Source organism: Cygnus olor, chromosome 15 (assembly GCF_009769625.2).
Source record: "Cygnus olor isolate bCygOlo1 chromosome 15, bCygOlo1.pri.v2, whole genome shotgun sequence".
Classification (NCBI taxonomy): domain Eukaryota; kingdom Metazoa; phylum Chordata; class Aves; order Anseriformes; family Anatidae; genus Cygnus; species Cygnus olor.
In genome coordinates this window covers 9,342,744-9,370,730 of record NC_049183.1, presented here as the reverse complement: position 1 = coordinate 9,370,730, position 27,987 = coordinate 9,342,744, and the positions used below count along the sequence as shown (strand labels likewise).

The 27,987-nt window shown below is 39.6% G+C and overlaps 3 protein-coding genes across 8 annotated transcripts in view; 1 reads left to right on the top strand and 2 right to left on the bottom strand.

Moving 5' to 3' along the window:
- Positions 1 to 220, bottom strand: part of IQCK (IQ motif containing K) — a 51,198-nt gene extending 50,978 nt beyond the window's left edge. Inside the window, exon 1 of the mRNA XM_040574830.1 lies at positions 93 to 220. Within this exon, the coding sequence (XP_040430764.1) occupies positions 93 to 213 (121 nt within the window). The 5' untranslated portion in view covers positions 214 to 220. The remainder of the gene's footprint in view (positions 1 to 92) is intronic.
- Positions 119 to 16,010, top strand: KNOP1 (lysine rich nucleolar protein 1). 5 transcript variants are annotated; one of them, XM_040574817.1, is made up of 7 exons: positions 119 to 228; positions 1,906 to 1,964; positions 3,427 to 3,590; positions 4,577 to 5,930; positions 9,759 to 9,827; positions 10,330 to 10,407; positions 12,784 to 16,010. In XM_040574817.1, exons 1-7 carry the CDS (start codon positions 201 to 203, stop codon positions 13,093 to 13,095), a joined length of 2,064 nt encoding a protein of 687 aa, XP_040430751.1. In that variant the 5' UTR covers positions 119 to 200; the 3' UTR covers positions 13,096 to 16,010. The 5 variants fall into 5 exon arrangements, with proteins under 5 accessions (XP_040430751.1, XP_040430755.1, XP_040430752.1 ...); XM_040574821.1 differs by having other exon boundaries at positions 134 to 233; positions 1,911 to 1,964; XM_040574818.1 differs by lacking the exon at positions 10,330 to 10,407 and having other exon boundaries at positions 134 to 233; positions 1,911 to 1,964.
- A 201-nt stretch (positions 16,011 to 16,211) lies between these two features.
- VPS35L (VPS35 endosomal protein sorting factor like) overlaps positions 16,212 to 27,987 on the bottom strand; it is a 56,593-nt gene continuing 44,817 nt past the window's right edge. For both annotated transcript variants that reach the window (XM_040574814.1, XM_040574815.1), the window contains exons 27-31: positions 27,260 to 27,399; positions 25,381 to 25,546; positions 24,480 to 24,598; positions 17,551 to 17,697; positions 16,212 to 16,974 (exon numbers count right to left, since the gene is read on the bottom strand). In XM_040574814.1, the coding sequence (XP_040430748.1) occupies positions 16,876 to 16,974; positions 17,551 to 17,697; positions 24,480 to 24,598; positions 25,381 to 25,546; positions 27,260 to 27,399 (671 nt within the window). In that variant the 3' untranslated portion in view covers positions 16,212 to 16,875. The remainder of the gene's footprint in view (positions 16,975 to 17,550; positions 17,698 to 24,479; positions 24,599 to 25,380; positions 25,547 to 27,259; positions 27,400 to 27,987) is intronic.

Genomic DNA, 27,987 nt, shown 5'->3' with positions numbered 1-27,987 from the left:
TGTTAACACTTTCAGTGCAACAAATGACAAATCCTTGCCAAATGCAAGAAAAATATTCACAGCAGAGTTCAAGATAACGCACTCCTACTTACACATTTTTGGATCAGGTGGTTCTGGAAGGGGGGCTGCCTCGGGACTGGGAAGCAACTGTTGGACAACAGTATCAGCTGCAGGGGCTGAGTAAAATTGTCCCATACATAATGGCTGCAGCATTCCTGCTTCCAAAGACACCTGTTCAAGAAAAATGTAAGATAAATGTAACCTATAAAAATACTCCAATCAAACTGTAAAAAACATAGAACCAATTCAACAGGAAGAACTATATAACGTCATTCAGTTAAAAAAAAATAGTTCTAATATTTATTTCAGTATTTTCTGCATACTTAAAAAAAAAATCAGTTTAATTTTTTTGTAGTTTCCATTTCAATAAAAAACATCCAAACCTAACAGAAAGTATGTGAATGTTTTTAAAAGAAGTTGTTGAGGTATTGTAGTTTAAAAAATAATTTAGCCGTTGTAAACAATAGTAATTTTTTGAAAATTAAAATTGGCACTGTTTTCTGAATAATTATTTTTCCATTCAGATGCTTAAATATTTGTTTCTATATTGTTCAGAAGTCATGACATGCACCTTTTAAAGAAAATAAACTTTCCTTTTAAACAAAGCACAAGCAGACAAATTCAGAGCAGATGCAAATCCAAATCTTACGTTTCCCCATGCAGAACCAATTATAGATACCATGAAAAAAGATAGTTCATCATTTTACTTCTGTTTTTAGGAGCGCACAGACTGTTACAGTGAGCCAGAAGAGTACTCTTAATAGACAGTGAACTATAACTGTCACAGAAATTCAGATACCTCCTATTATACCCAAGAATGCACTAGCATTACATTTGGTATGAAAATGTGTTGTGAAAACTATGCCATCAGGCCACCAAACTTATTATACTCTGCATGTCAATGACTGCCATATCACATGCATTAGCATATACAAAGTTCATAAAATGATCCTTCTGGAAATTAAAAAAAGTACACATAAACATAAAAAGATATACTATTACATTTTGACATTAAATGTGCAAATACATCAATAAATTATGCCCAGACTAATAAACGTCCCAAACAAAGCTCACCATTCCAATTTGATAATGTCCTGTAACGAAGCTCGTTTCACTTAGGGAAACAGGATACATTATATAAAGGTCTATACCTACCAAGTGTCAGACAATTTGAACTACAAGGTCTTGATTTTTAAAATAACAAAATAACCTAAATGCAGCGTAATAAGATAAAACATCTAAAAGATACCTAGCTTAAATGATATGTGATGCCGAAAATAATTAATTCTGCTGCTCATAGAAATGCTGGGGACAAAGAGATAAATGGGTTTGTCCTTCTTAAGTTACATACTGCTTCTGTCTGCCAAACAAGTTTTCCTAGACTGATTTTATTTGGTCAAATTTAGACTTCAAACAAGTGTGATCAAGTCTAATTCCGCTGAGTTCAATGTCCGCATCTAAGTGCCCTATCATGTATGTGAAACTGGGGTATAACTCCTTTGCTGTGCTTACTCCTCTTTTGCAACTCAGTCTGCTTGCGACACCGCCAGAAAGAGATCCTTGCATACTTCTGACTCCTGCCTGCAAAGCAGACAGTCGTAGCAAAAAGATAGTGAGCTGTACAAACCAAACACAGCTGGTAATCTAATTTTAGGACAGCAGTACCCAAGTTGCTTTAAATAAAAGCAATGATTTGGAATATTGCATTTGTCGATTCACAAAAGTTGTTTACAAAATGTAGTTTTGTTATCATTTTCTGAATAAGACTACTCTGTGGGTACCTAATTTTCCCATTTAGTTATTTAAAATATGAAGCCTTATGAACATTTTTAAAAGAACTATACTCACAGACTGTTGTTTTGATTCAGGAATATCTGGAAACGGAGGCTGTTCTGCTTCATACTCTAAGAGTAAAAAGAAGTACAGCATTTATCCAAAAGACTTTAAAAACACTTATTTTTGTTTTAAATAAGTATTACTTTCTAAAGGTATTTATTCTAGTTTGAAACAATAAAAATCAGTATTTTTTAATAGGGAATCTAACGTGTTTAAACAAGGGAGAGCTTTAAAGCCTCTTGCCTTGGCTTTAATTCAAGTTCAAGGTTCTAAGTGATAAAACAACCCTCTATTGGGAAAAAGATTTTTGACCAAAATAATAATTTAGGATATTTTAATGAAAGTAAAATGCAGATGCTTTCATGGCATTAATTGCTGGTTTTACTAGTATATAGTACTGCTTTTCAACTTCATCTATAAGCATTGAAATGCCCAGGACATTGCTAAGTTTTACTCTCTCCACTTGCAAAAAACAATGCAAAAGCAGTATATGACCCACTTACGTTAGAGTGAATCAGGATAAGAAAAAGAACAGAGAAGGACAATAGACCTGATATGAAAAAAAAAAAAAAAAAAAGCCACCACATATAGATTACACAAAAACAGAAGACAGAAGACTCTTACAGGCAAAACCAGCAGGTTTACCATTCCACCATTTTAATTATGAGATTTACTGGCATCATCACTTCTGTAGGTAATACAGATGCCTCAGCTGAGTCACATTAGAACAAGAAACTTTATTCCTACATTACAAATGGCCATTTTTACGTAAAGTACCTACTTTAAGGCATTGCAAAGCACTAAGGAAGAAAACATCATTTGGACACCACAGAACAACAGAGCTGGAGTCTCAGCTCCTGAACATTCTCAGTCACCTCAGATTACGGGAAAAGACCAAGACTGTTATTAGAGTCAGGTTGTAATAACGTAAGTTTTGCCTTTGCTGAATACAAATGATAATAGCAATAATCCTGTCGCCTCTCTTGCTTTCCCAAGGCAGTAATCTAACTCCCTTGCCACCACAAAGCACAGCACTGAATTCATTTGTGGAGCAGACTACCACCTCGCCAAACAGAGGCAATGCTGTTGCTTCCTTAGGCCTGCAGTAATACTTTCGTCCCTACAGGCAGCACAGGACAGAAGCAGACACAAAGATTAAGTTTCTAAAAGATGTTGGCCATCAAAATAACGTTAACGCTCTTGAGTAGAAACACATTTGGAACTTGCTCTCAGCTGCCAGAAAGGGCTTTGTGGGGCAGGAGAGAATTTAGCAAAAAGGGCTTTTTTAGGCGGGACATAATTTAGCGGAAGGGCTTCCTGAGGCCAGAGGCTGCCTGCCCGGGGCCGGCTCTGCTGCCCTGCCCCTCAGCAGAGCTCGGGTCCGACCTCAGGGAGCCTGCCCCTGCCGCCACGGAGCGGCCGCGGGGCTGCGGAGCCGAGCCGAGCCGTGCCGGTGCCGGTGCGGCCGCCCAGCAGGACACCACAACACAGCGGGCAATCCCGGCTGCAAGGGGCGGCCGCGGCGCCCACCTGCGCACAGCTGCTGCCACAGGCCCAGCGGCCGCCCGCCCGCCGCCATGCCGCGCCGTGTCGCCACGGCAACCGCGCCGCCATTACCCGGGGCTGGAGGCGGCTCCGGCCCTGGCCCCCGTTCCCCTTCCGGGGCGGCGGGCGCTGCACATGGGCCGCGGCAGGTAAGCGGCGGCCTCCGCTGCCGAGTGCCAGCCCCTCCGCCCTGAGGGCTCCTCTGTGCCTGCGGGGCGTGTGAGGGGCTCGGAGGGGAGCGGAGGCGGGATGAAACCGCCTAAAAGCGGGAGCTGGAGGCGGTTTAGCCGCCCCCCGCGCTGGGAAGCACGCGGTGCCGGGGGGGGAGGATCAATTAAAGTGGGGTTCGGCAGCGGGGATGTGCCCCGGCCCCTTCACGGGGCTGTTGGGGGTGTGGGAGGGCCCCGGAGCACACGGGTGCGGTGCTCCCCTCAGGACCGGGTCCTTAAAAAGTGCTCGACAAGGAGCACCTAAAGAAATTCTTCTGTGGATTAATTATTGGTTAAAAGATGGGAGCCAAAGCAGGCATAAATAGGGTTTTCAGCAGAGGGAGAGAGTGTTGCACGTGGGTCCCAAAGGCTTCTCTGTTCGTAAGTGTAAGTGTCCCAAGAAAGGAAACAGAGCAAGGCCGTGGAGCTGCAGGCAGGAGCAAATTCAAGGTGATGGCTGAAGTGCCTTGAAAGAATCGTGTGGAAATAAGTGGGAGGTGAAGTGACGAGAAGTTCAACACACATAAATGAAAGGGTATACCTGTGTGGAAATCCGCCTTCACTATACTTACTGATTGATTTTATTTGTACGTATATATCTTGTTAGGAAGGATTTCTGGAGCGTGGATATTTCTGTGAAAAAGTCATGCTCAGCAGCTGTCAAAAAGACAAATAGGAAGTTAACAAAACTAACCAGGGCATCACTAAGACAAAAAGTCACCCCTTCACCACTCCAGTAACTATAGTTTCAGTGCTGCTGACAGTTCTGGTTGTTTCAATTGCAGAAAGGAGATTGTCCTTGACGCTTTTTTCCAGGTTTGCAATCAGAGGTACTGAATGCTTTCAGAATAAAGGAGGACCAAATAGGCTAGGATTTCCATTGTCATGTTGAAGCTGTGCACTAACATCTTTATTTCATTTTTCAGAATGACAGTAAAGAGAAAGAAGAAACAAATTCATGAGGAACCTGCACAGAAAAAGAAAAGAGTGAAACGTAGTGGGAGTCAGACTATCATTAATATTGAGAAAGGTGTTCAGAGTGTCATTAAAGCAGGAGATGATGACTGGTTTGAGACAAAAACAAAGGCCAGGAAAAAGGAAAGTTTAAAAGAAGATGAATGTTTAGACCAATTAAATCTGAAGAAGAAAAACAAAAAAAGGAAAGTTGGCTCTGAATTACCAAAAGAAACACGTTCAGAAAGCTTTGTGAATGTAGAAGGCCATCTGGATTTAGAACAACAAGAGGAATCAGAGGAACAAATTAAAGTTTTCAAAAAGAAGAGAGAAAAAGATCGACATCGTGCCTCCTCCTCACTGGAGAGTAATCACAGTAGTCATGTGGAGCTTTCAAATCATTATACAGATGGTACTCAGGGAAATGAACTTTTTTTCAGAAAAAGCAGAAAGAATGTCACTTTGAATTTGAAATTGGATAGTGAAGTAACTAAGAAAAAAAAGAAGAAAGATGTTTTTTCTTTAGCATTAGAGGACATCCAGGACAATGAATATAAACATTCTAAAAAAGACTGTAAAAAAACAAACACACGCATTTCAGAAGAAAAAGCTGTTACTGATGAAAGTCATAGAACAGATATTACTCAGAGTGATGAGGAAGGTTGTATGAGAAGAAAGAAGAGGAAGAAAAAGAAAAAGAAGTCCGACTCCTTTTTACCTCCAGCAGGTAATCAAGGCATCTGTGGAGTTCATGATAGACCCATTGCATTAAGTGACTTCAGAAAAAGACAAAAAAAGGAAATTACATTCACAGATAAAGAGGAAGAAGACACTACTGAGAACTCTGAAAGTATCAGAGAGACCAAGAAGAAGAAGAAAAACAAGAAAAGCAAAGACATTTTCTCCTTAATGTGTGAAGATAAACAAGAAGTTGAGTCTGAGCAGAAAGAGATATCTGGAAAAAAATGCTGGAAGAATAACAAGGATAATAGTGAAGTAACCAAGAAGAAGAAAAAAAAGAAGATGCAAAAGGACAAGGAAACAACTTACTCGGAAGTTTCTTTAAGCAATGACAACACATCTAACAGCCAAAAAATAACGCTATTAGAAAGCAACAAAAAGAACAAAGAGAGTGAAATGAAGCTAGCTGAATGTGTCACAGGGGACATTGTAGATACGGTATTATGCAATTCCAATCACATGCTCTGTGACAAAAAAAGGAAAAAAAGAAAAAAAGTACCCCAGGACTCTGCAGAAGAATCAGGTTCAAAAGCAAATATAAAACAGAAGAAGATCAAAGGAGAAGACATGGGAAATGAGGCATCGGTAAGTTCTAAAGAAGGTATCTGTGCACCCCCCTGCTAAGGAATTGAAAGCATCTTACATCATCAGTTCCCTATTTTGCAGGCTGTTCTGCCTGTTCAGACCCGTCAGTTACACTAAGGTCAATGGGGGCCTCCTCTGGGTTTTTAGAAACAGCACACAGCATCAGATCATCTATTGATTATAGCCCATAATATTTGTGAAACACAGGAAAGTTATTTTTTATGCCCAGTGCTGTAGTAATTTAGTGCTTCAATTGTGAAAATACAAAATGCATAACTCGCTTAACAGCAAGTAGTGGCACAGAAAGAATGCTGGTATATACAGTTATAAATGTTCTTGTCTTTCATTTTCTCTTTAAATAAAAAGTGGTAACAATCATATAAAACAGGATTTTAATACTATGTCATTTAACCAGAGCAGGTACGTAACAGTGGTGGCATGAGTACCTCTAACTCAGACAGGCTCTTTTCCTTGAGACTTTGCTGCTGTTGCTACTGGAACTGCATAGTGTTAGAAACCAATGGGGGAATTTTAGCCAAAACATGTCATCTAACTTGGATGAAACTTAAGAGAAAATCTTAAATATAGAGTAGACCAAGAGCATTAATGTATAAATTGTGATAGAAAAGTACTAGGGAACAAACTAAACAAAAACTAGAACACAAATTCTTAATTTGGAGGGGAAAAAAACAACTATGCAAAATAAGAAATAAATAGATTTTAAGAGCTGTGTAAATTTAACTCAAGGTAAATGGAACCGTATCCAGGCTGTTAAAGGAAATCGCATCCAAGACTCTTTGAGTACTGCTATTTCTAAGGTGAAGTAAACATGGGGAGGAACTGATGAAATAATGGGGAGAACAGATCTGTTTGATGTATTTAAAAGATGAAAGATTTGAAATACAGGGGTTTGTTCAAAGTTTTCTGAAATTTAGACTATCGAGATGTCTAGACTAGCAGATGCTTTTTTTTTTTTAACTTAGGTTTCTCCTTTTGACATTGGAAAAGACAGGGTGGTTTTATTGCTGGGATATATCTTTTCATTAAATTTACATTGTCTTTTTGAGATGGTTGGACATTACGTGGGTTCTTGTAGCTGCTCATGTATGTGGAGGCAAGATAAGCCTTACAATGATAAGTAACCTTCCTGATGGTGCTATACAATTATGGAAAATGTAACAAATGCCCTGCAAACTACTGAGGAGAAAGGGGGTAGGGTGGTGCACACTTTGTTCCTCTTCCCCATATTCAGCTCGGTACATTATAAAAGCTACTTCAGAGAAATTCTCAAGATTTCAAACTCTGGGTAACTTACTTTGTTCTAGAGAAATCTAGTTCCTGCCAGGCCAAAAGACACCACTGCAATAAATGGCTGATCATGTCAGTCTTGCATTTAATTGTGCCACAATTAAATCCTGAACCATTTTCTAGGCTACACTGCATCATACGCACTGCTGCATGCCTTGAAAAATCCTCTGTTGGGCTTCTGCAGCAAGCAGAGTAGCAAGTTTATGAAGATAGTGTGGAATGCTACCCGCTTCGTGTCAAAGATTCGTGTTTTCCCCATTGGATACGATTACAGGCAACTCAAAGTAAGGAGGCTGAGATAATCCAGAGAGAGAAAAAAGACAGTTAATACAAAACATGTCAGTTAATACAGAACATACACAGCATTAACTCTAAGATTGCTGTATGCTAACATATGGAAATTCTTGAGAAAAGTGAATGTGAATTGATTGCACCGACAGTGAACTTGTCACGTGCTGTCGTCACTTCTGAGGCTGCTGTGTGCTAAACCTTGATAGTATGGAGCAGGTGGCGTTCGGTCCCTTTGTTAAAATATGAAAACAGAGCTGACAGCTTCTGAAAATGTTTTGCCAATAATTATTTGTCACTGTTAGCACTCGCTCATTTTGCAGATGTAACTGCGCTGCCTGTAGAACAACACGGGCAGCTGGTACAAGCACACTGGGCTACCAGTCTAGAGCGTGTGGGAGGAGAACATATGCCAGCCATGGGCATCCAAGGCTCAGTCCTCTTTCACTTGAATGAATACTGCCACTGATGTCTGTGGGAACAGCCTGGGGTCTTGAACTTCTCAGTTTTTCTGTAGACATTAGACGGAAATAACTGTGAGAGTGAGCAAACACTGGTCCTTGTGGTTGGCAGGTGTTGTGCTTGGGTGGTCATTCTGGCAAGGACATTACCACTGTGCTTGCACAGGATCTTCTCCCTTGTAAGAAAGCACTCCTTGCTTCACAGCAGAGGTACTACCACAATGTCTGGCATGCCTTGTGTTTAAGAGACTTCATACTGTTAGGGAGTCCAAGAAGAGTCAAATGACAAGTACAACATATGTATATCCAATGTTAAAGGGCCCAGTTTACTTCTTTGATTTTTTTTTTTTTTTTTTTTTTTTGTCTGCAGATAGCATAACCCTTCCATGTGTGAATATGTTCCCCTTCCAGGAAGTTTGAGGAAGAAGAGATCAGCTCACTCCCAGACAGGGGTTTATTTTTGCCATTCAGTGACCTGCAGCTGGTCAAAAACATGCTGTGAATTAGCAAGGAAGGGGGCAAACCAATCCTTCTTGCTTGTCTGCCACTTACCCTTCCAGCTAAAAAAAAAATCCTCTCCTCATTGCAGACAGTATTCTCCTTTCTGTAAATGGATATACTTGTGAAATCAGTGTGTAAAAGGTAGCTTGGAAAATGAGGTAAATCATTCATGGCCTTAAATAAAACCGTAAACCTCAAAAAAGTAACAGCAGCTTCTGCTGGCAGAAGTATGTTACAAATCTTTTCCTTGTCTTAATGTTCCCTGGCTATTTCATGCTTGGATTATTGTGTTAGCTGTATCAGTAGATCTTCCCTTTGGCCGCTTTTTCCAGGCTGGTCTAAAGCTTATGGCTCTAATTTACCACTATCCTGGACTTAAAACTTACCTATTACACTGGGTGCCCAACAATCCTATCCTTACTACAAATTTGGAAAAGAAAGACCAAGGGCAGTGATCTAAAAACTTCAGTCAGTAGGAGCACAAGTTGCTGTAGGGCTGCACTGTGTGGAAGTTACCAGTAACTGCTTGTGGATTTACCTCCTGCCATCCTGCCCATCCATTCCTGCTGTAGCTGCTCTGTCTTTACCATCAGGTTCCTGTTCCTCACTCTCAAATGTGGAACTAATGTGCTGTTTGTTGCCATTGTCAGGGAAAGTTTATGTACGTGTCATGCCTCTCCCCATACTCTCCAGACTGGAAGCTCCTTAGGGACCATCACATATTCTGCATTTGTACAAGACAAGCACAAACCAGCTGTCTCTTGAGTGATTTTGTTTGTTTATTTTGAGCAGTGGCTAGTGGGATCAACATGATCCGAGCTTGTCATGTGCATTTAGAGGGGCCATTGTATTACTGTTTGACAAATATCATTGGTTTAATTTTTTTACCACTCTTTCTGCCCCTTATTTCAATTTCAGCTCCTACACAAGTCTTTAATTTGAAATGACCCTGTCTGTAAACGTTACCGTGCGTGCCAGTAATGTTGGCAGGTCCAGTTTTATTTGTGAATTTAAAAAGTCCCTTATCCTTTTTGCTAAAAACAAACAAACAAACAACCTCCCTAAATTTCTTGTGAAAGTTTTCTCTGGGAGAAAATACCTCTAAAGAAATGCATGGGTTTAGTTGGCATTTCCAGCTTAGGTCTATTTCTTCTGGCCCCCAAGTAATACTACTGCATTGCTTAGTGTTTTTATTGTTTATTCTTGTATAAATTCTAATTAACAAGAATGGATAATAATATTTATACAAGTTTTTTTTTCCATTTTACAGGAATATATGGATGATGTAACTATTGTGCAGGAAAAAAAAGGAAACTGTGATGAAGTTAATATAGACAAGGTATGCTTCGTATTAATTATGTGTGATTTAAAGCAAATAAGTATTTAAGGTGTACCTAGAATTTGTAACAAAAAGACTGCTTTGTTGCTAGTCTATGCCAGTATGTTCCTAAGTAGAGCTCTACTTAAAATGTGCTTTACCTCTTATGGGTTAAATCCAAAATGTGCAGCTCCAGTCAATGTCAGAAGCTTCTGAGCAGTTTATTTGGTTAAATACAGGTTTCTCTGCCTCTCATCACTGTTGGCATTTTCAGTGTAGCTGTTACCTGCAGTTAGAAGATTAAACATACCTGATACTACAAAAAATCCATTTAAAATACCACAAGAAAAAGCATAGTTCTTAAGCTGCGTGTGAAAGGGGTTCACATGCAACTTTTTAATTATCCTTGCAAAATACTGAAGATAAGTAACCATCTTATTCTTCCCTCCTCTTTTTACTTTGAATTAAATTGTCATTAAACACACTGAAGGCAGTGACTTTCGTTGATTTTTCTGCATGCTAGGCGAGGCGGCAGGCTCTACAAGAAGAAATTGATAGAGAATCTGGAAAAACTGAAGTTTATGGTTCCAAAATGCAAACGGTATGTATGACTTTAGACCTTGATCTGATGGAAACAGTGTCCCAGAGCAAGTTCCTGAAAAAAAAACACTGAAAATTGCAGTTTTCTGTATGCAGCTCATGCACGTGGCTTGGCACAACAGTTTGATTTTAAATTTCAGGTCATGCTATAGCACAAATTTCATGCTTGAATGTAAGGTCATGCTATGGAACGAATACTAAGGCAATCTGGGAGCTGACCAGTGAAACTCCAGTGTGAGTTGGAATTGTTCAGAGGTCTGATTCCCATCATCAGTCCTCAAAAGCAGCATTTTCTCTGATTCCTCTGGAGAACTAGCCACGGTGAATTGCTACAAAAACGTTTTCTGCTTGCTGTGAAATATATATGATTCTAGGCCATGGACATAGCTGTCACTGAATTTTATCTGAATTGCTATCTGGGAGAATTTGCAGACATTCAGAAATGAGGATGTACATGAAAAGGTGAAAGAGATGATAACTGACAATGTGTCTGTGATATCTACAGGCAGTACTCTCCTAACTTCTACATCTTTCTTGCACCTCTTTGAAAGATGATTCTTTATTCTTTGTTTTTGCATCCTACACAGCTTGCGTTCTGGCAGGTTTACCATACAATAATGTAGCTGTTCCAACAGTGTTCAGCAGAAGTAATAAGATTCAGGAGGAGAGAAAGCTTTGCTAATAATTAAGGATTCTTAGTTGTCTGCAAAACTGTTCTTCAGGAGTGCCAGTTTGCCTAGAAAGTAAGACCTCAACAAAATCCCAGAAATAACTCGTACGTTCTTACGCTGTGGAAGGCAGACTGCCATGAGCTGTGGAACTGCAACTACCTAATAGTCTATGAAATCACTGAGGAAAAGTTACTTTTTTGGCAGGGGATCCCATTTCTTTGAGCTAATCTATCATTGTTTATTAGTACGTAGAAGAATACAAGCTATGAAAACTAAATCATGAGCTTCACAAGGAGTAAGCCTGAAATGATGCAGCAAAAGTTGTGTGTATTGTTTGCCCTCAGTTCACTCAAAAAAAATTACAGGGTTTGACAAGCACAATTATTTCTGCATCTGTGCAGATATCTGTGTCCCATTCCAAAGGGAGGACTATCATGTGTGCTTCTATGTCACAGACCTGGGCTTATACAGCAAGTTTTTTTCTTTTATCAAAAGTATTATGGATAACTTTCTTTTATGAGAAGTATTCTGGCCTGTGATATTGAAGGATACTCCAGCCCTATATTTTTATAACTTATAAAACCTGCTACAGCTTGCCTTCAATATTGTGTAGCATGCTGTGTGTTGTGTTGGCTGTCTAGAGAATGACTGTTTCATGCAAACTACAACTGTTCAGTTGGAAGGATTTCAGGCTCACATAAACACAGCACTAGATTCATTTTTTCCTTTGATGTAGCCAGATCAGTCTGCTTAATTGATGATCAAGCATTCTTCCATTTAATATCACCCCCAATTTTAAAGAAAAAAGGGAGTAGCAGTTCTTGCCAAAAGTAGTTACAAATGACTGCATAGCTCCTAGCTATAGCTCAGAAGTCAAATAAGATCCTTTGGTAATGAAGCATGGTCTTAGGTAAGCCAAAAGTTCATAAGCTTTCTAAATTGTATCCTGTATCTTGGGTTATACACAAACGCACAAGTGGTTGAATTCTGATTTTACTTGGATGTTACCTATAGTCTCAGAAAGGAGCCAATATCTGCAGGCAAGAAAAAAATCCTGGAGTGAATTAGGTAAAGAATACGGTGAGAGGCAGAGTTAGGGGAAGGGCAAACTGCAATGGAGGTGAGATTTTAAGAGTATTACATTTAGTCCTCTTGGTTAAGGGTATGCCTTCAGTTATTGCACCCTTGCAGTATAATTGCTAACTAGGGGGATGAGAATAGAATTGTTCCTTAATGCATGTGAGCCAGATGGAATACCATCTCTTAAACTAATACAACAAAATAGTCTGGAAGCAACAGCTACCTATGCAGAAAAATGAAAAGGTAACCGTGAAAGTGAGAAAAAAGTAAAACTTACAGCTGTCTTAAAGTAAGAGAAATGATGGGGCAAGGTCTGGCACTCTGAGCTAGGGGAATATTATCCAGAGAGCAGAAAAGTCAGGTTTTCTAAAGACACAGGGAAGAGAGATTCTTAAAGTGCATCAAACTCTGTCTCTAGGTTAAATGAGCTGATACACTAATGAAGATGCACCCATGCAGGGTTATGTCATTCTTTAATTACACCCTTCAAGACGTGAATGACTGCTTCCTAGCATTGTTAGCCCTGTCGGCTTCTGGTGACTGGTTGTGTTCTCACGGTGCACAGCTGGAAACTGTCTTTCTTACTCAAGGTGGTATTTTAGTGTTCGTCTTGTTTTGTTTCACAGGATACAAAGATTGGCCAGTGGAGTACAGCTGCTTTTCAAAGTTCTGAGCGAGGAATGAAATTTCTTCGACTGATGGGTGGTTTTAAAAAGGGCTCTGCACCTACCCAAGATCTCTCAGCAACTACAAACAAACTGAACATGGCTCTGAACAAGGAAGGGGAGGAAAAATTACAGCAGGCTCTGAAGATGGAATTTGATAAAGCAATGGACTTGAAACAACATAGAAGAATCGGTCTTGGATTTCAACCTGCTGCCAACAAAAAAGTGTACATAGACAAATATACATCTAGATCTATAAAATTTGAAGATTAGAACTCTGAAGTAATAAAAGGAATGAAAATTCAATGGGTAAATTTCTTTTCACTTTTCACATTTTTTTAACTTGAAATAAAATTTGAAATGTTCAACAAATTTGACGTAAGGCTTTTTAGTACAAGTTTTCAGCTGAATGCTCCAGATTATGTGGAGATGGGTCCTCACTTGAGCTCAACAGTAAGTTTTTGAAACCTTTACAATATTTTCTGCAGTCAAGACCCAGCCTCCCTCAAAGACTGAAGATACATGGACAATGCCTACAAAAAGTTGAAACTTTTTTTTTTTTTAAAAATGCTGATTTCATGGGCTTATTTTTAGCTGCATCTTTGTGATTCAGAAGGATTTTAGCATTCTGTGAAATCTTCACATTGTTAAACTCAATGGGTGGTTCAAAGTGATGGTTTCTTACTTTGAAGAAACACTACTGGTATGCCTACAGATTTGGTCGGGGAAACAACTCTGAAAGTGGTTTCTTAAATATTAGTATCTTCAATATAATAACAAATACTGTTGAACATCCTGTTTATTTTAACTGTGCAGTTTGATTTTTCAAGAAGCAGCTGTTATTTGTAAATAGAGCTAAATGCATTGTAGATAGCAGCACCAAATATATGGATCTAGGCTTTCTAAATTATAGAAAGCAAGGTAATTTTAATAATATGCTTACTGGGTTCAGTATAAATCAGTTTGAATGAAATTTCTAATCTTCAGACTTCCAGACAACCTGCACTCTGACTTTAGGAGTACAAAGTATGAGAGTGCATTTGTGTATGTTGTGTTCAGAACTTTAGGGTCCAAAGCAGTCTTGGTGTCTTGTGGGAAGTTACAGAGATAGTGGAAAACTGTCACATATTTTGTCACTGTGTGCCATCTGTTACAGGAGCTAGTGTTCCCTAAGTTTTGGTGTAGTTCTCGTTGTTGAGCAGGACCAGGTGACCATCTCGTGTCTATTCCTGCTGTAGTAATAGTGGCCTCCTTGCAGGGGAACCCCCCTATGCCCCAGCTCAGGTTATTCTCTCTAGTTAGCCAGCTCACTGTTTTCCTGCAGTTACCTATTCTTTTTCATAAGATCACGCCTACTAATCTGGTACTTTTCTTGTTCTAAAGCAACCTTACTTTCCACAATAGCCTTTTCAATTGGACTGCTCTGCCTGAAAGCAGCTGACTCCTGGGAGAAAATACACTTGCAAAACAGCACTTGTTCCGGTGCATTTTGGGCAACTCCTAAGGGGAAATTAAAAATCACACAGAGGCTCCAGCATAAGCAGTTGCCATGAATTCTCTCCCATACCTGAGAAGGAGATGCTGAACCACTTCCTACAGGCTTGGCTTCAAGGAAACCATCACCTTTAAAGTGTTATTTAAAACCACCACTATGACAGCATGAGCCTGATTTGCACCAGTACTTCTCAAAGCTGTGCGACTGGCATCAGCCAGCCTTTCTAGGCTTCAGCTGTTGCTTTGCCTCAAGTAGTGGAGGCTCTGTTTTCTGATTTAAGACAAATGCTGAATTCTGGCCCTCAACTGCTTGCCTAGCAAAGAAATAGTTATAAAGGAACAGGTAGGAAAATTTCAACTAATGACTTCCTTTGAGAAGAGTGGGACAGGAGAGCACATACAGATTTCTGTTGCAGTGCTAGTCTTGGATATGTAGCGACCAGTCTTCTTGCATTGCCACCAATGAAGATGCTGAAGGTGGTGATAGTCCTGGACTTGCCTTTGGAGGAGAACTTCTTTCCCCCCTTTGGGATCATATCATGTATAAAGGTATTGCTCAACTTTCTGGCACCTTGCTCTTGATAACATTGTGCACGTGAAAACATCATAGTTTGAAAAACAAGACAGACATCTGGGGAAAAATAACCTGTGCAAGCAGTCAAACTTGCTTTAGCCTGCATATTTAATATATACAGAAGATCAGGTCTATAGTGAGCGGAGTGCTTTAACTAGAATTAATTTTGCTCTCACATGGAAGTAAGCCAAAAGCAGTTGATTAGAGTGGCGGTGTTAGCTTCTAAGCTAGATGTTTTGCGTTTTCTCCTGATAACTAGAGCCTTCTGGATGTCATTGAGCTATTTTTGCACCAATAAAAACATCAGTAAAACATTTGAAAGCATTTCTCATGGCAGTCTTACATCAATAAATGAAGTTATACTGTGCTCAAAAGACAACAGGCAAAAATTGGTGTCTGTATGGTGAAAAGGAACAGCTGGGCCATTTATAAGCCTGCTCTAAGAGTTTCCATTCTACAGAATCTCCATACTGGGTTTGTAGCAGGACATTTGCCCCGGAGGGCAATTTCTGCCATACAACCGCTTCTCAGTGTGACCCACCTGGCTGTTTAGACAGCTCACAGTTTAATACCACTTACCCGGTTTGTGGGTTAAGTTCAACAGGAAGAATCGGCCACGTGCTGTTGAAGGTTGTTTTGTGCAGCTGCAGCAAGAAGGAAAGCTAAATTAAACTGAGGCATGATAATACGTGCAGTACTGCCATATCATTACGTGTGTGCACTATACAGAATTATCTAAGGAAAGCCAGTATAATTAAGATGGACACTACAAGTCGGAAAGGTTCTCTATTGAGTTGATACTACTTCATAATTATCTTGTGTTTCTGCAATTTTACTCTGCATATATATACAGATACACATATATATAGTTTGTACAAGACTACGTTACCAAAGGGTCCTAGTTCAGTTCCTTACAACTTTGAACACAAAATGCATATTTCATACGTACCTTCCTTCAGTAGCCACTGAAGAGATGAAAACCATACAACAAGAACGAGGTAGTAATTTGGGTGGTATTTATTAACAGCCTGCTAACTCCTTGAATATACGGTTCTAGCAAAATTGATTATATGTTTAACCTTAACAAAATAAAACATTTTTGTGCAAATATACATCTCAATATATGTGACTTAGCTCATTAAAATACTTACCACTAAGCAGAAGTAGCAATAGATGCAAGATCTCAACATGATTCCTTACCATGGGACAGAAGTGGTGAGAGTGAAATTTATTAGGAATAAAAGCAGTACATACAGCTAAATTACGGAATGGTAAGGTGATAAATTTGTATACACAAAGAAAATCCCCCAGAACAAATAGGTGAGCTGAAAATTGTTTTATTCCGTGATACAGTGTACTGGAGATCATGGAGTACTCTGCATACATTTCCATTTTCCTTTGCAAACAGCATTTAAAGATTCCCTCCATTTTACAAAACACCACTGAACTAAAATGAAAGCATAAACATGTCTGTGAGCATGTATGGTAGAAATTAGAACAGTAACATCTCAGCCATTTTTCTCTTTTACTGGAACTGACCAAACAAATGTTGGCAGCATCCCAAAGCAGAAAGATGACTTAGTAGGATTACTATATTGAAATACTGCTTTCTACACAGGAGAAAGACTATTCTGCAAGCAGGATGAAGTTTGGAGGCTGTGAATTGATCCATGCAGATTATCTTCTTCCTTTGTCACTAAAATGACAACAGATTAGATTTGGAAAGGCTTTTGCAACCACAGAGGTTCAAAGTACCCTTTACTGAATCTAAATCGGATTTAAAATGAGTATATAATGGCAGATCTGGAAACAAATTCAGACTAAATTATTGCACTCAGAACAGTTTTACCTGTGTCCAAGTAAATCTGTCACACTGAGTAGAATTAAAATACACTGAACTCCAGTCAAAAACCAGAAGAATCAGTGATTTATAGCCTTGGCTACATGCTCACTTTACATATGACTCCTTGGAAAAGAGGCACTCATCAGGTTCTGGACTGCAGAGGAAGCCGAAGAGCCAAGTCTGCAAAGTGACTCATCTCAGGTTGTTTGCTTCGTCTCCTGATGTATTCTAGCGTTTTTACCTGGGTATGAAATGAAAGGCATTTTGAGAATTTTTGTGTCTTTCCTTATTTCAGAGCCCATCATGTATGCTATGTGAAGACATTTTAATAGACACTCCTGTGATTTTCCCTAAATTTCACTGGATATGCAACTGCTGGCATTTCTGACTCCAGAGCTCGTTATCGTGTATATCTTCCTTAAGAAAGGCTCTAAAACGCCTACTTTTCAGGTTTATACCATGCAGTTCCTCCACTAAATAAAAATGCTCTGTTTCTTTTGAAATTTATGTTTTCTGTACTCTAAAGAAAAGTGCAGCACCCAACAATTCTAGGTCCTTTAACACGTGAAATAGTTTTAAAAATGCAAGAAAGACAGTAGACTATTCCAAATAAGATAAGTCGCTTATTCATTAAGAAGCATGAAAAAAACACATTGTTTTTTAACCTAATTTACGCATATTAAAAAAAAAAAGGACAGCGAGTTGTAAAGAGCTTGTTCAGATTTATACCAGGATTTATATTTTATTCAGATCAAGAAAGTAGTGCAACCTTTTCCCAAATAAGGAGTTGGAAAAGAATCTCTGCAGTATTCCTTACCATAGTCTTGGTGTCAGCAAAGCCATGTTTCTGAGCAAGATTCCAGAGATTTACTGAAAGCTGGTTTAGTTTGTTGTTTCTTAGATCCCCATGAGCTAAAATTGTGTTAAATAAATAAAGTGCCAACTGGCTCTGTCGCTTCAGGGTCTATAATAAAAAAAAGAATTCCTGTATTATTATACAGTCATCCCAGCAAAATTTCTCCAAATTCACTTACAAGTGCAAGGGGCAGACACCCGTTCTGTAATACACAGCAATAATAACAGGCACAGAAATACAGACAGTTTGTACATTCCATTCAAAATACAACAAGAACCGATAATCACAAACCAACCTAAGTTTCTGCAAAATTAGACAAGACTCCTGTATCTCACACCAGTTCAGCACAGCATAGTACGTAGCTCTGACATTTTCAATTCAGGACTTCGCACAATTGCATAGAAATCACTCTCCCACCAACCGACTTTGATCGGCATGACTTCACACTTTTTCCCTCAATTTTTGTTCTTTATTTTTTAGAGAGACCATGATCATCAGTCTAAGACTAGACGTATACAATTTCAAATTTTTCAACAATTTCTTCTACTTTTTTTTTTTTTTTAATATATAAAGACATTTTCCTCCTGCTTTCTTCCACTGAAACTTTGATGATACCAACGTACTTATACCATATTTGCATTTACTTTTCTTAAAATTGCTGAGGAAGGACCTTGAGGAGGACTTGTGCTCTACCCTGGAGGAGAGCCATGCCTTTCAGCCTCTGCAGGGGAGTTCTCTGGCACAGACAATTCTGCACTAAACTTACAGGGTACTCCCACCCCAAATTGGAGCAAGTGGAAAATAGAAGTAATAAAAATCCTATTGCAGATCTTGCCCATTCCTATGAAATGTTTTAAAAGGCTAGAAAGACAAATGATTATTGGATGCATCTGAGATGTAGTATGTATTTATACTGCTTTGCTGCAGCTGTCCTTTGGTTTTGGCTCAAGAAAGACCACTGAGAAAAGCAAAGCTCCATCTTACACAGAAACCGCAGCAGCAGGGTAGTAGCTAGATCTGTCAGCTCATCACCTTGATTAATGAATTTAATACTTCACTTTGGCCCTTGCAGTTAAATGTACGTTAGGGGTAGTGAATATACAGAGCTCAGATACAAAGCTACAGAGAGAACGAGGCATGGATTGGGAGAGAGGAGTGATAGCTGCAACTCGTGCTCTCCTGACACCATACCAAGGCAGTCACACAGCCTCTGCCCTTTCCCTAAGGAACTGAAAGTAAATTAATTTCACTTCTCACTGCCAGCAGAAGAGAGGTCAGATGCTATTAATCAAAGAAATGGCACGCACTGAGCTATCAGTCCCCCAGATAAATATGAAAAAGGAGAAAGCCGTGCCATTAAAGAATTGTCTAACAAGAAAAGAGGACACGGGATGCTCCAAACAAGAAGCATAAGGCTGATACTGTATGTGAGCCACACAGCAGTACGTGCCAAGCAAATCTGACGCAGCAGAAACCACACGTGCACACACACACGTGCAATGCCCAGAGCTGCTCAAGGCCCCAGGAGAAGTTCTCTAAACGCTAAATTAATTACATGGAACTACCACGACGACCGGTCTTCCTCTAACAGTTATCTACTTTGGCAATTTCCATCCCAGTAGCTCCAAAACTGGTTTACAGACCAAAACTACCACCATTAGTACGGAGTGTTGAACTGTACTCCTTACCAGCCAGAGAAACACAATCAGTCTCGTCCAGTAGTGACAGGAAGAGCAGAAATGCCACTCGGAAGCATAGTAAGAGTAGCAGCAGTTGTCAACGCTTAAATATTACTACAGTATTTCTCTTGTAGGACTAGCATCTTTGGGGGAAAAGCAGATAGAGCACACTGCCTGCTAGTCCAAATGTTTGCCACGTTATTCACAAGGCAGCCTCCCTCCTGCCACATTCACCATATATGCTGAATTAACAAAATAAGGTGTTACCTATACATTTTTTCCCATTGACACCTGTGCATCTTCTGCTGAAAATCACCTTCAGAGGGGTTCTTGGGAAGCAGTGGGCTGTGTCCTCATAAGAAGCGGGACAGTTACTTTATTGGGCAGATTGCAAAAGCAGCTCTGCTCAAGGAGCCTGACTATCAACTAGAGAGGTTTTCTAGGCAGTACGAATACAAACATACCATCCATTCTTTAAAGCAAGGACGGCGTTTTGACAAATTTGAAACATATGTACTTCTAAAAGTATCTAGAAACATGAAAAAGCTGGAAGAACGAGACGCACACTAACTCTCATCATACTGGGGGCAGGTGCAAGTCACAGACAGGATCTTGGCATCCCGTCACCAGTCACACAACGCAAGGCGAAGGGAAAGGGAGGCAAGTGCAGGTATGCGCTAAATCCCCTGTGTCTGCAAACTAACGAGAGTCAGACAAGGCTTCAGGTGACAATGAGCAGCAATGTTTGTGCAGCACGGCACCACCCTCCAGCCCAGCACGCTGCCGACTCTGCTGGCCTCACGGAGACTGAATTGCGGGTGGCACTCCAGCTCAGGAGGAATTTACAGGCAGCAAGGATAAAGAACAGCTCAGCTATTTGGCAACCACGTACATCACGGGACTAACAATTCCCACACCAAAAAGAACTGCCAGCCTTCTAGGCACTGCCTTTTCCATAACTCTTGCGATAATGCTGATGACTATGAAACAGAATTATACATCATCCCATAACGTGATGCCCTGTATCCCAGCCTGTCCAAAGTGCAAAGTCTAAATTTCATACAGCTTATCAGAGAAAAATGGGATCTTTCATAAAAGAGACCATGTAACTCTGTTTTTCATGGCATGCTGGCTAGCGCTACAAATACACGTTCCTGTCTTTCAGAGAATTGTGCCAGACACCTCTGACATAAGGATACCGTGAGCTTTCTGTTGGAAAAGCCTTTGGGCATTTGGATACGTTGCTTCATTTGAAGGTAAATCTAGTCTACTGCTGCTCCCGTGGACAGCTTTAAAACAACTGGCTCGGAGAGTTGGTACCAGTCCATCTGTGGCAGCACAGAGCTCAGCATGGGCTGCAAAGCTGCTTCAGGGTACTAAATATATCGGTCTAGGCCACGTCTCCATGCTGATATGGCATCTGTTTGCTAGGATTACCAGAGCTATCTAGCCAGAAATTAATTCCAGCACCACTGTGATGCTGGTGGTTATGTCCTTGTGATCCACATCTAGATATGCCTGAATGAAGCCTTGACAGGCAGCCTTTCCTTTCCTTAAAAGCTCTGATGGGAAGCCCTCTGGGACCTTGTAACATCAGTTAGTTCACTGGAAAGAGCAGGAGCTGCATCAGGGAGGCCAGGTTGCCTTACACAACTACCCTAATGTGGGATAAATGAAGCCCCTAGCACAAACTGCAGCTCATGCAACGAGTTCATGTATAACAAAAGGGAATAATGACTTGGGCAGAGAAAGCAGCAACAACCAAGCTGCACCTGGGAACTCACAGACCATCCAAGAGGACATGTGGCCCCTATTTCGCCGCTTTTCCAGCACACTAGGATGATCAGAAGAAAATGTGCCTTGTTTTGGATACAATCCTTAAAAAAGCAGTCCAAAAGCACCCCCCGGAATACTCAATTGGAGTACAAGTGGCAGTCCCTGCAGGCTCAGGGTGCAGTAATTCACCTTGTAGTGAAGGCAAGCTAAAATGTTCTAATCCCAGCTCTTAGACTGCCACCATGGTTGGTTCATCTCTATTTCAAAGTCATTAACTGATTTTTAAATCTTTCACTGTTCACGGTGCTGCTCACACCAGCTACATTTCTCTCTCTAAATGTAACCCGACAAAAGATGTGCTCCATGTGGAACTTGAGGCTTATAGAGGACCAGGCCATGTTTTCCAAAAACTATACTCAGTAATCCTGCTTTGGTCCATTAGCAAAATCCCAGTTTATTTTGTTTTCCACCATTTATCTTAGGAGCATGCAGAGGCAATGTTCCCAATCAAATTGTTTCTAGTCTTTAAATTCCACCAGCATGTGGACAAGGGTGTAATAAAAACAAGTGGAGTTGCTGTGTGCTAGCTAGCTACAGTTCCTCGTGGCAATGCACCCATCCTTCTTGTTGAGCCAGCAGCAAATGAGCTGCAAACATGCCAAAACAGGCACCTCCGCCACCTGCAACGTCTTTTGGAAACTGCAACAGGTAAATTCTCTTGCTTCCCTCTTCCCACAAGAGGAACAAAATGTTTAACCACCTTTAGAAAATGGCCGAGGACACAAAATCCTTCAGGAAGAGCAAGATCTTTTCAATTTAAAGCACACCCACACACAAAGGAGAACTCTGTCCAACTCTGCTTGTTGTTCAGTGCTCAAACACATGTGAAATTGACTGAAGTTTTTATAAGATTCATATTATAAACCTAAAAGTTACCTGTGTTGAAAGGAGAAGCCTCCAAAGGGTACCCAGGAATTGCTTTCTCTTGCTCCATCTCTATACTTGCTATAAAAAGTCCAGTATCTATCACATGGCACATTGGAAGACTGCCATCATAACACGGCACTGGTACAGCAACAACCACCTGCTCTTAATGTTTTGGATCAAAAGTGGCATTTGAAGAAAACACGCTCCATCTGGACATTTACCACTGAGCAGCGAGAGGCCAGGTATTTACATTTCTAAGAAACTTGGAGCTTAAGAGAAGCCTTCCACCCACCCCACAGGGTAGAGAGAGGAATCGGTGATACAAACTCTCATCACCAGGAGCAGCTTGAACTTTACAGAACTGTCCAGAAGTGAAAATTTTAGTTCAAGCACTGCAACGTAGATGAAGGATTCTTTAATAACACAAAAAGATCACACTGTGTTAACATCAGATGCATTGTTCTCCTCCAAATTGCCATTTGGTGAAAGCATTTTATTGTGAGAAAAATTTATTTTCCTTTATAGCTTTTAAAGCAAATGAACCAATAAAAACCCAGTGTAATCAGAGGCTTCTTCATTTAAATGAGCAGCCAAGCAGATGAACAATAAAAGGTCACTAACACCAAAGCAGTCCAAGTGCCACAGTGATTTTATGATAGGTGCTGCTTTAGCACAAAGGGAGGTCTCTTTGACAATATTCTCATCACCTCTATTTCTTCAGCAACAACAGCTTCCTCAGGAAAGTATTCATTCTTACATGACATTTTTTAGTGAAATCTCTCAAGGACTTTTACACAACAAAGCAAAATAAATGCTCCCCCTTGGTAAGTAGGGACAGACCTAGGAGTAAATCCAAGACTGCAGTGACAAAGGTAGGGCAAGGATCTACATCCACGCTGCTTAGCTTTAAATCCAGTTTTCTATGCAACAAATGCATCCGTGAAATAACATGGAATCTCATCACTCAAAGTATTAAGCTTAAAAGATGAAAAAAAAAGCCTTTCAGAAACCACAGATTTGAAGCCTTACAAACATTCTCATCTACATACTCCATGTAGGAATCAGAAGCAAAACCATCCCTAATATACAACCCAGAGTCCTACGAAAGGTGTCTTTTTTTGCTGTTATTGTGCCGAAAAAAGATATGCCATTCACTGTGGTCATACATACAGTGATGTAAAGGCATTACAGCAAAGGACTTGTTTATCTTAATCTCTACTGTCTTTTAAGAAAAGATAAGTAAGATAGTAATAGCAGTGAAAAGGCTCAACTTAGTATAGCAGTCTCCAAACATGCATCACATCATACATTCTGTAGAGATAAACACTACAAGCTACTGTGCAAACAGGGTACTTTAAAAGTGCCATCAAATTATCATCTCCTGCCTTCCCATTTCAGTCTACGAGCCACAAGATTGCAATCAATATAGAGTACTTTGGAAGGAGTGATTAGAAAGCTGTGGAGGGGCTCAATCTCAGAAACATGTATGTTAACAGAACAGTAAGTTCTTGTGATTTCAGTAATAGTCAAAACCAACAGTCATCTGTCTTTCACACCCGGTCAGTTAAGCTATATTTGATCCTTCAGGCCCTCTGAACTCCAATAAAGAAATCCAATCAACTACCAAAATAGTTTTCATTCTCTTATGTTGAATAAATATGACCTTGTACTAACACAACAGGGTAAAAAATAAACACATTTTCTCTCCCTCTGCACTTCTCATCCTAACGTCTGGGATCCAAAGCTTTTCCAAATTAAAGGAGGTTTCCATTGTATTTGACCCAGTAACAGACTAACAGTGAATTCTCATTTTGTTCATTACAGAATTGGACATTTTCGGAAACTGTTAGCTGTCAAGAAAATATGGTTTATTTACAGAGAGAGAAAGGTGACAGCCAGGAGGAAACAAGCAGGATGGACAAGGAGCAGATCTTATACAGCAATCAAAGGAATGGCTGTGGCACTCAACTCCAATTCTCTAGCTTAGGCCAATGATTGCAACATGGAGCTCAGTTGACCCTCATAATGAAAAAAAAAAGTTATGCCACATTGAGCATCATGTTTCCATAACCCACACTAACTGCCTTGAGTCCTAGTGTAATTTAAAACAAACCCTAACCTCATTACACTGCTCTGCAGACACCATTCTGTGCTACAGCAGAATTGCATCCTTTGGTACACCACCACAATCAGTAGGACAGAGCCTCTGACATTTGTCACCTCTATCAGACTATCCAGGCACAGCATATGGTTAAGCAGTTAACTTTAGCCTGTATCTTAAAACATATTATAAATGCTACATGATCTCTTTTGCATCATTAGATCTTTCTACCCCAAGTCTGCCTACATGATCAATTCCCTTTTTTTAAATAAGTAAAACTAATTCCCTCTCATTGCAAAGTTCCCAGAGCTTTCTAAAAGACCCACCCTGGTCAAAAACGTGGTCTGTTTATTCAATTTTAAAGTAGTTTTAGTTGTACATTAAATCCTGTTAAAGTAAGGACATACCTCTTCCTTTCCAAGGGTTTTGAGATGATCCAGGATCTGTGCTATCACTGTTTCACACAGTTTATTAATTTCAGCCAGGAACTTGGAGTCTCCACCATACAGGGTATCATTAGAATCAACTGCAGAGACAAACTGAAGCTTAGGTCTGGCTAAAGAGCTATGCATTTGTTTGCTACTGAAAACATCAGCGATTTATAGAAGACCAGATTTGGAAGTTATAAAATGACCCTCCTCTGTGAAATGCAAACAAAACTATCTTATTTAAGTGACTGCCACTTGGTTCCCTACTTGATTTTAGGAACATAACGCTAAAAAGAATCTCCTAGCTAAAAGCCAGTCCTATATTCCTGGGTGCAGCCAGGTCCAAAAATGACTGCTAGTCCCAAATGCAAAGCAACAAACAGTGTCAATTTTCACATTTTCCTCGCTTTCATTAGTCTAGAAGAGTTTAGGCATCATCTTCAATGGCAGCAGGACTTGGCCAAACAGTTTATATTTTAGCTAATACAAACAACAAGATATTCAAATCATATTCTGAGAACTACCGTTGTTAATAAATGCAAATGAAACACCAGTGATAGATATAAATCAAGGTGATACTTTAGACTGAAAGAAAACACTCCATACATACAAAGTTTTAATATCTACTTGAAATGTTTATGGTTCTAAGTATTTGCATCACCATCACCATAAACAAAGTAAACCACTTTTCATAGATTTGCTTCAATAATAGGCTAGACATCTGCTTGGCAGCCACCTCCCGCGGTTATTTTAAATCCATTTCCACAGGAAAATAATCCATCGTGTAACATTTACTACCACTGATCTTCATTAGCAAGGTACAGCAATAATGCAAATTGCATGGTGGAACACACAATCCAGGGTCACCCTCACGTATTACCTTTATCTACATGGTAGATATATGTTTCTTGAGTCATTGCAGACAGCAGATGCAAAACATTAGTATAAATCCTGATTTTGTCATCGCTGTTATCCTCCCAAGTATAATCCTGGATCACATTTAGTAATCCTCGCACAAGAAATAACACTCCTTGTTCTGGGTGGTCCTATCGAAAAGAAGAAAAAGTCAAAAAAAACAAAACCCCAACGAACCCCAAAACAAAATGAGGATTATTAGGGGCCATTTGGTATTTTAAAGTCACAATATTAGCTCTATAAGAGCACAAACTACAATACAATCAAAGCTCAACTCCTTTTCTGAAGTGTGCTTCCAGTAATTTATTTTAAAAAAAAATATGTTCCAGTTTCATTCTAAAATGACCATTTGATCCATAATAATAAACCTGATCTAGACAGCCTCCACAGACAAACTCTGAAATGCTTTGTTTTCTATCCACGGGGGAGTAGTGCAGAATTGTCAGCTTTTTAACAGCTAGGCCTGTAAAATTACACACTCAGAGTAGATTTTTTTTTAAATTCAAATAATGTCAGTAAGTTACAGAAGCACGTATATTACTCATAATTATGAGTTTTAGAAGAACACCTACACTGGGAAGTCAAAGTCACAGACAATCAACAATCTTTTAATATGAAAGGAATTTAATTATAAAGACACCTGCTTTATATAAACCATGATTTTTTTTGCAAGCAGTTTTTGATACTTGCACCCAGCTTATTTCCAGCTTGCAGCTGGGGTAATGACACAAATGTTTGTAAGACAAGTCTCAATCCACTAGGGACATTTTCTTCTGATTGTCTACCCTGTAAATAGGAGAAATTATGGAAACTAATTTCTGAACCCTGGTATCTCATTGCAAGTTCTTCATTACTGAATCTAAGAGGATGGATCTCCCTCCTTCAGCTATCTGTTACTAGTCTGAGTCATTTCTCAGAGGAGCATCCAGTTCTGACACAACTTTCCTTCAACATCTTACTTCTGTAGTCAGTGGACTACACTGACACATCACAGTGGCAACGAGCCTTTCCCCTTTAACAACCCAGCACCTCCACGTTGCTGAAAATTGCTCAGGAGACCCCTTTCCACTGGAAAAAGGAGAATAAGCTTCTCTAATTATGAGGATTCAGACAGTAACACTATGCTGCTTCACCAAACACGTAGTCAAAGAAAAGGGAGAATAAAAGAGGAAACTGAAGAGTGTTTCAGTGAAGAGGAAAGGCCTACTTGCTTTGATGAAAAACAAAACAACAACAAAAAAAACCTTCAAACATTAAAACAAACAAACAAAAAAGCCACAAGAAAACAAAACCAAAAAAACATGCCATGATACTAAACCTATCCTTGCAGGGAAAACAGAATCTTCTCACAGAGGGCTAGAGCTGTTAACAGAGGGAGGTAAAATCTTCAAGAGTTTGGTTTCTATTGCAATGAAATCTTGTGAGACAGAGGCCTCTCTTCCTTCTCTAAGGTCAACAAAATACCTTGGTTATGTAAGTTTTATCTCAGATCTTTCAGGTTAGTTTACAATTTTTCCTCATCTTTTAACCAACAACACTGCATTTTCTGGACTTGTGGTGAGGCATTTTTTGATGACCCATGGAAAGGAAAAACTGGAAGGCTAGATTCAATAAAGATTAGCTGCTAATACACCCATAGCTTCAGCGCACAGCACTCCTTGGCCAAAATTGTGAGGCAGCACGCTCCAGATAATACTCAAGAAACTTGACATTTTTGTCTCATTGTACAATAAAGAGAAAAGTTCAAATTAAACCAGATCTACTGTAAACTTTTAAACAGGGAAGTTGACTAGACTGTGTGCTATTCATATATAGCATGCACACACACACAAAAAGCGACTTACCGGAACAACCAATAATGTGGAAAAAAAGTTACAAAGGAATTCCAAGAGGAAGGCGTCAGAAGGTCGCATCTTTCCATCGATACTGATCGTTTTTGGCACTTCAGGAACAAGGCTCACCGCAGCTTTGAAAAAAGCATCAGCTACAAAATAAAAATATAATTGCTGTTATAGTTATCACTCCAACTGCTATAGCACTCAAGCCTATGATTTCTTACAGTTCTTACAGTTTGTTTCAAATAGACTCCAGAAAATGATCATATGCTTAACTGTAAAGAAACTCAAGACTCAGCAGTCAAATCTATGGTAATTCAAGCAATGCTGTTTTTCCAACAGAAGTTCCTACATCACTGGAGACTTCTGAAATTAACAGTCTTCTACTTTACTTAACAGCAGGACATTGTTGTTTCAAGTATATGGCATATATGGAAAAAATAAAAACAAACAAAATAAAAAAATCACACAATTCAAAATTAACTTATCTAAAGAAACACTTATGCCAGGAGAATGGGGAACCAGAAGGGCGGTAGGGTCGTACATATTAGATCATTCTAACTTGTTCACTAATCCATTCACAAAAGACTGTTAAAATCCTAAGGAAATGCAGCCTGAATATCTGACAGCAGCATTCTTTTGCAATTTCTTGGCTACATTTCAAAATATCCAAGTATCCAAGTTTCAAGTTATTTAGTCATATTCCCTTTCCAGATGTTTAGTTATATAATTGGAAG

Excerpts from the sequence above, each read along its gene's own strand:
- KNOP1 (XM_040574817.1), top strand. The coding sequence starts at position 201 with ATGGCTGCAGCATTCCTGCTTCCAAAGA. Across the intron at positions 229-1,905 it reads AGCATTCCTGCTTCCAAAGA|CACAGACTGTTGTTTTGATT; the intron begins CACCTGTTCAAG and ends AAGAACTATACT. Across the intron at positions 5,931-9,758 it reads ACATGGGAAATGAGGCATCG|GAATATATGGATGATGTAAC; the intron begins GTAAGTTCTAAA and ends TCCATTTTACAG.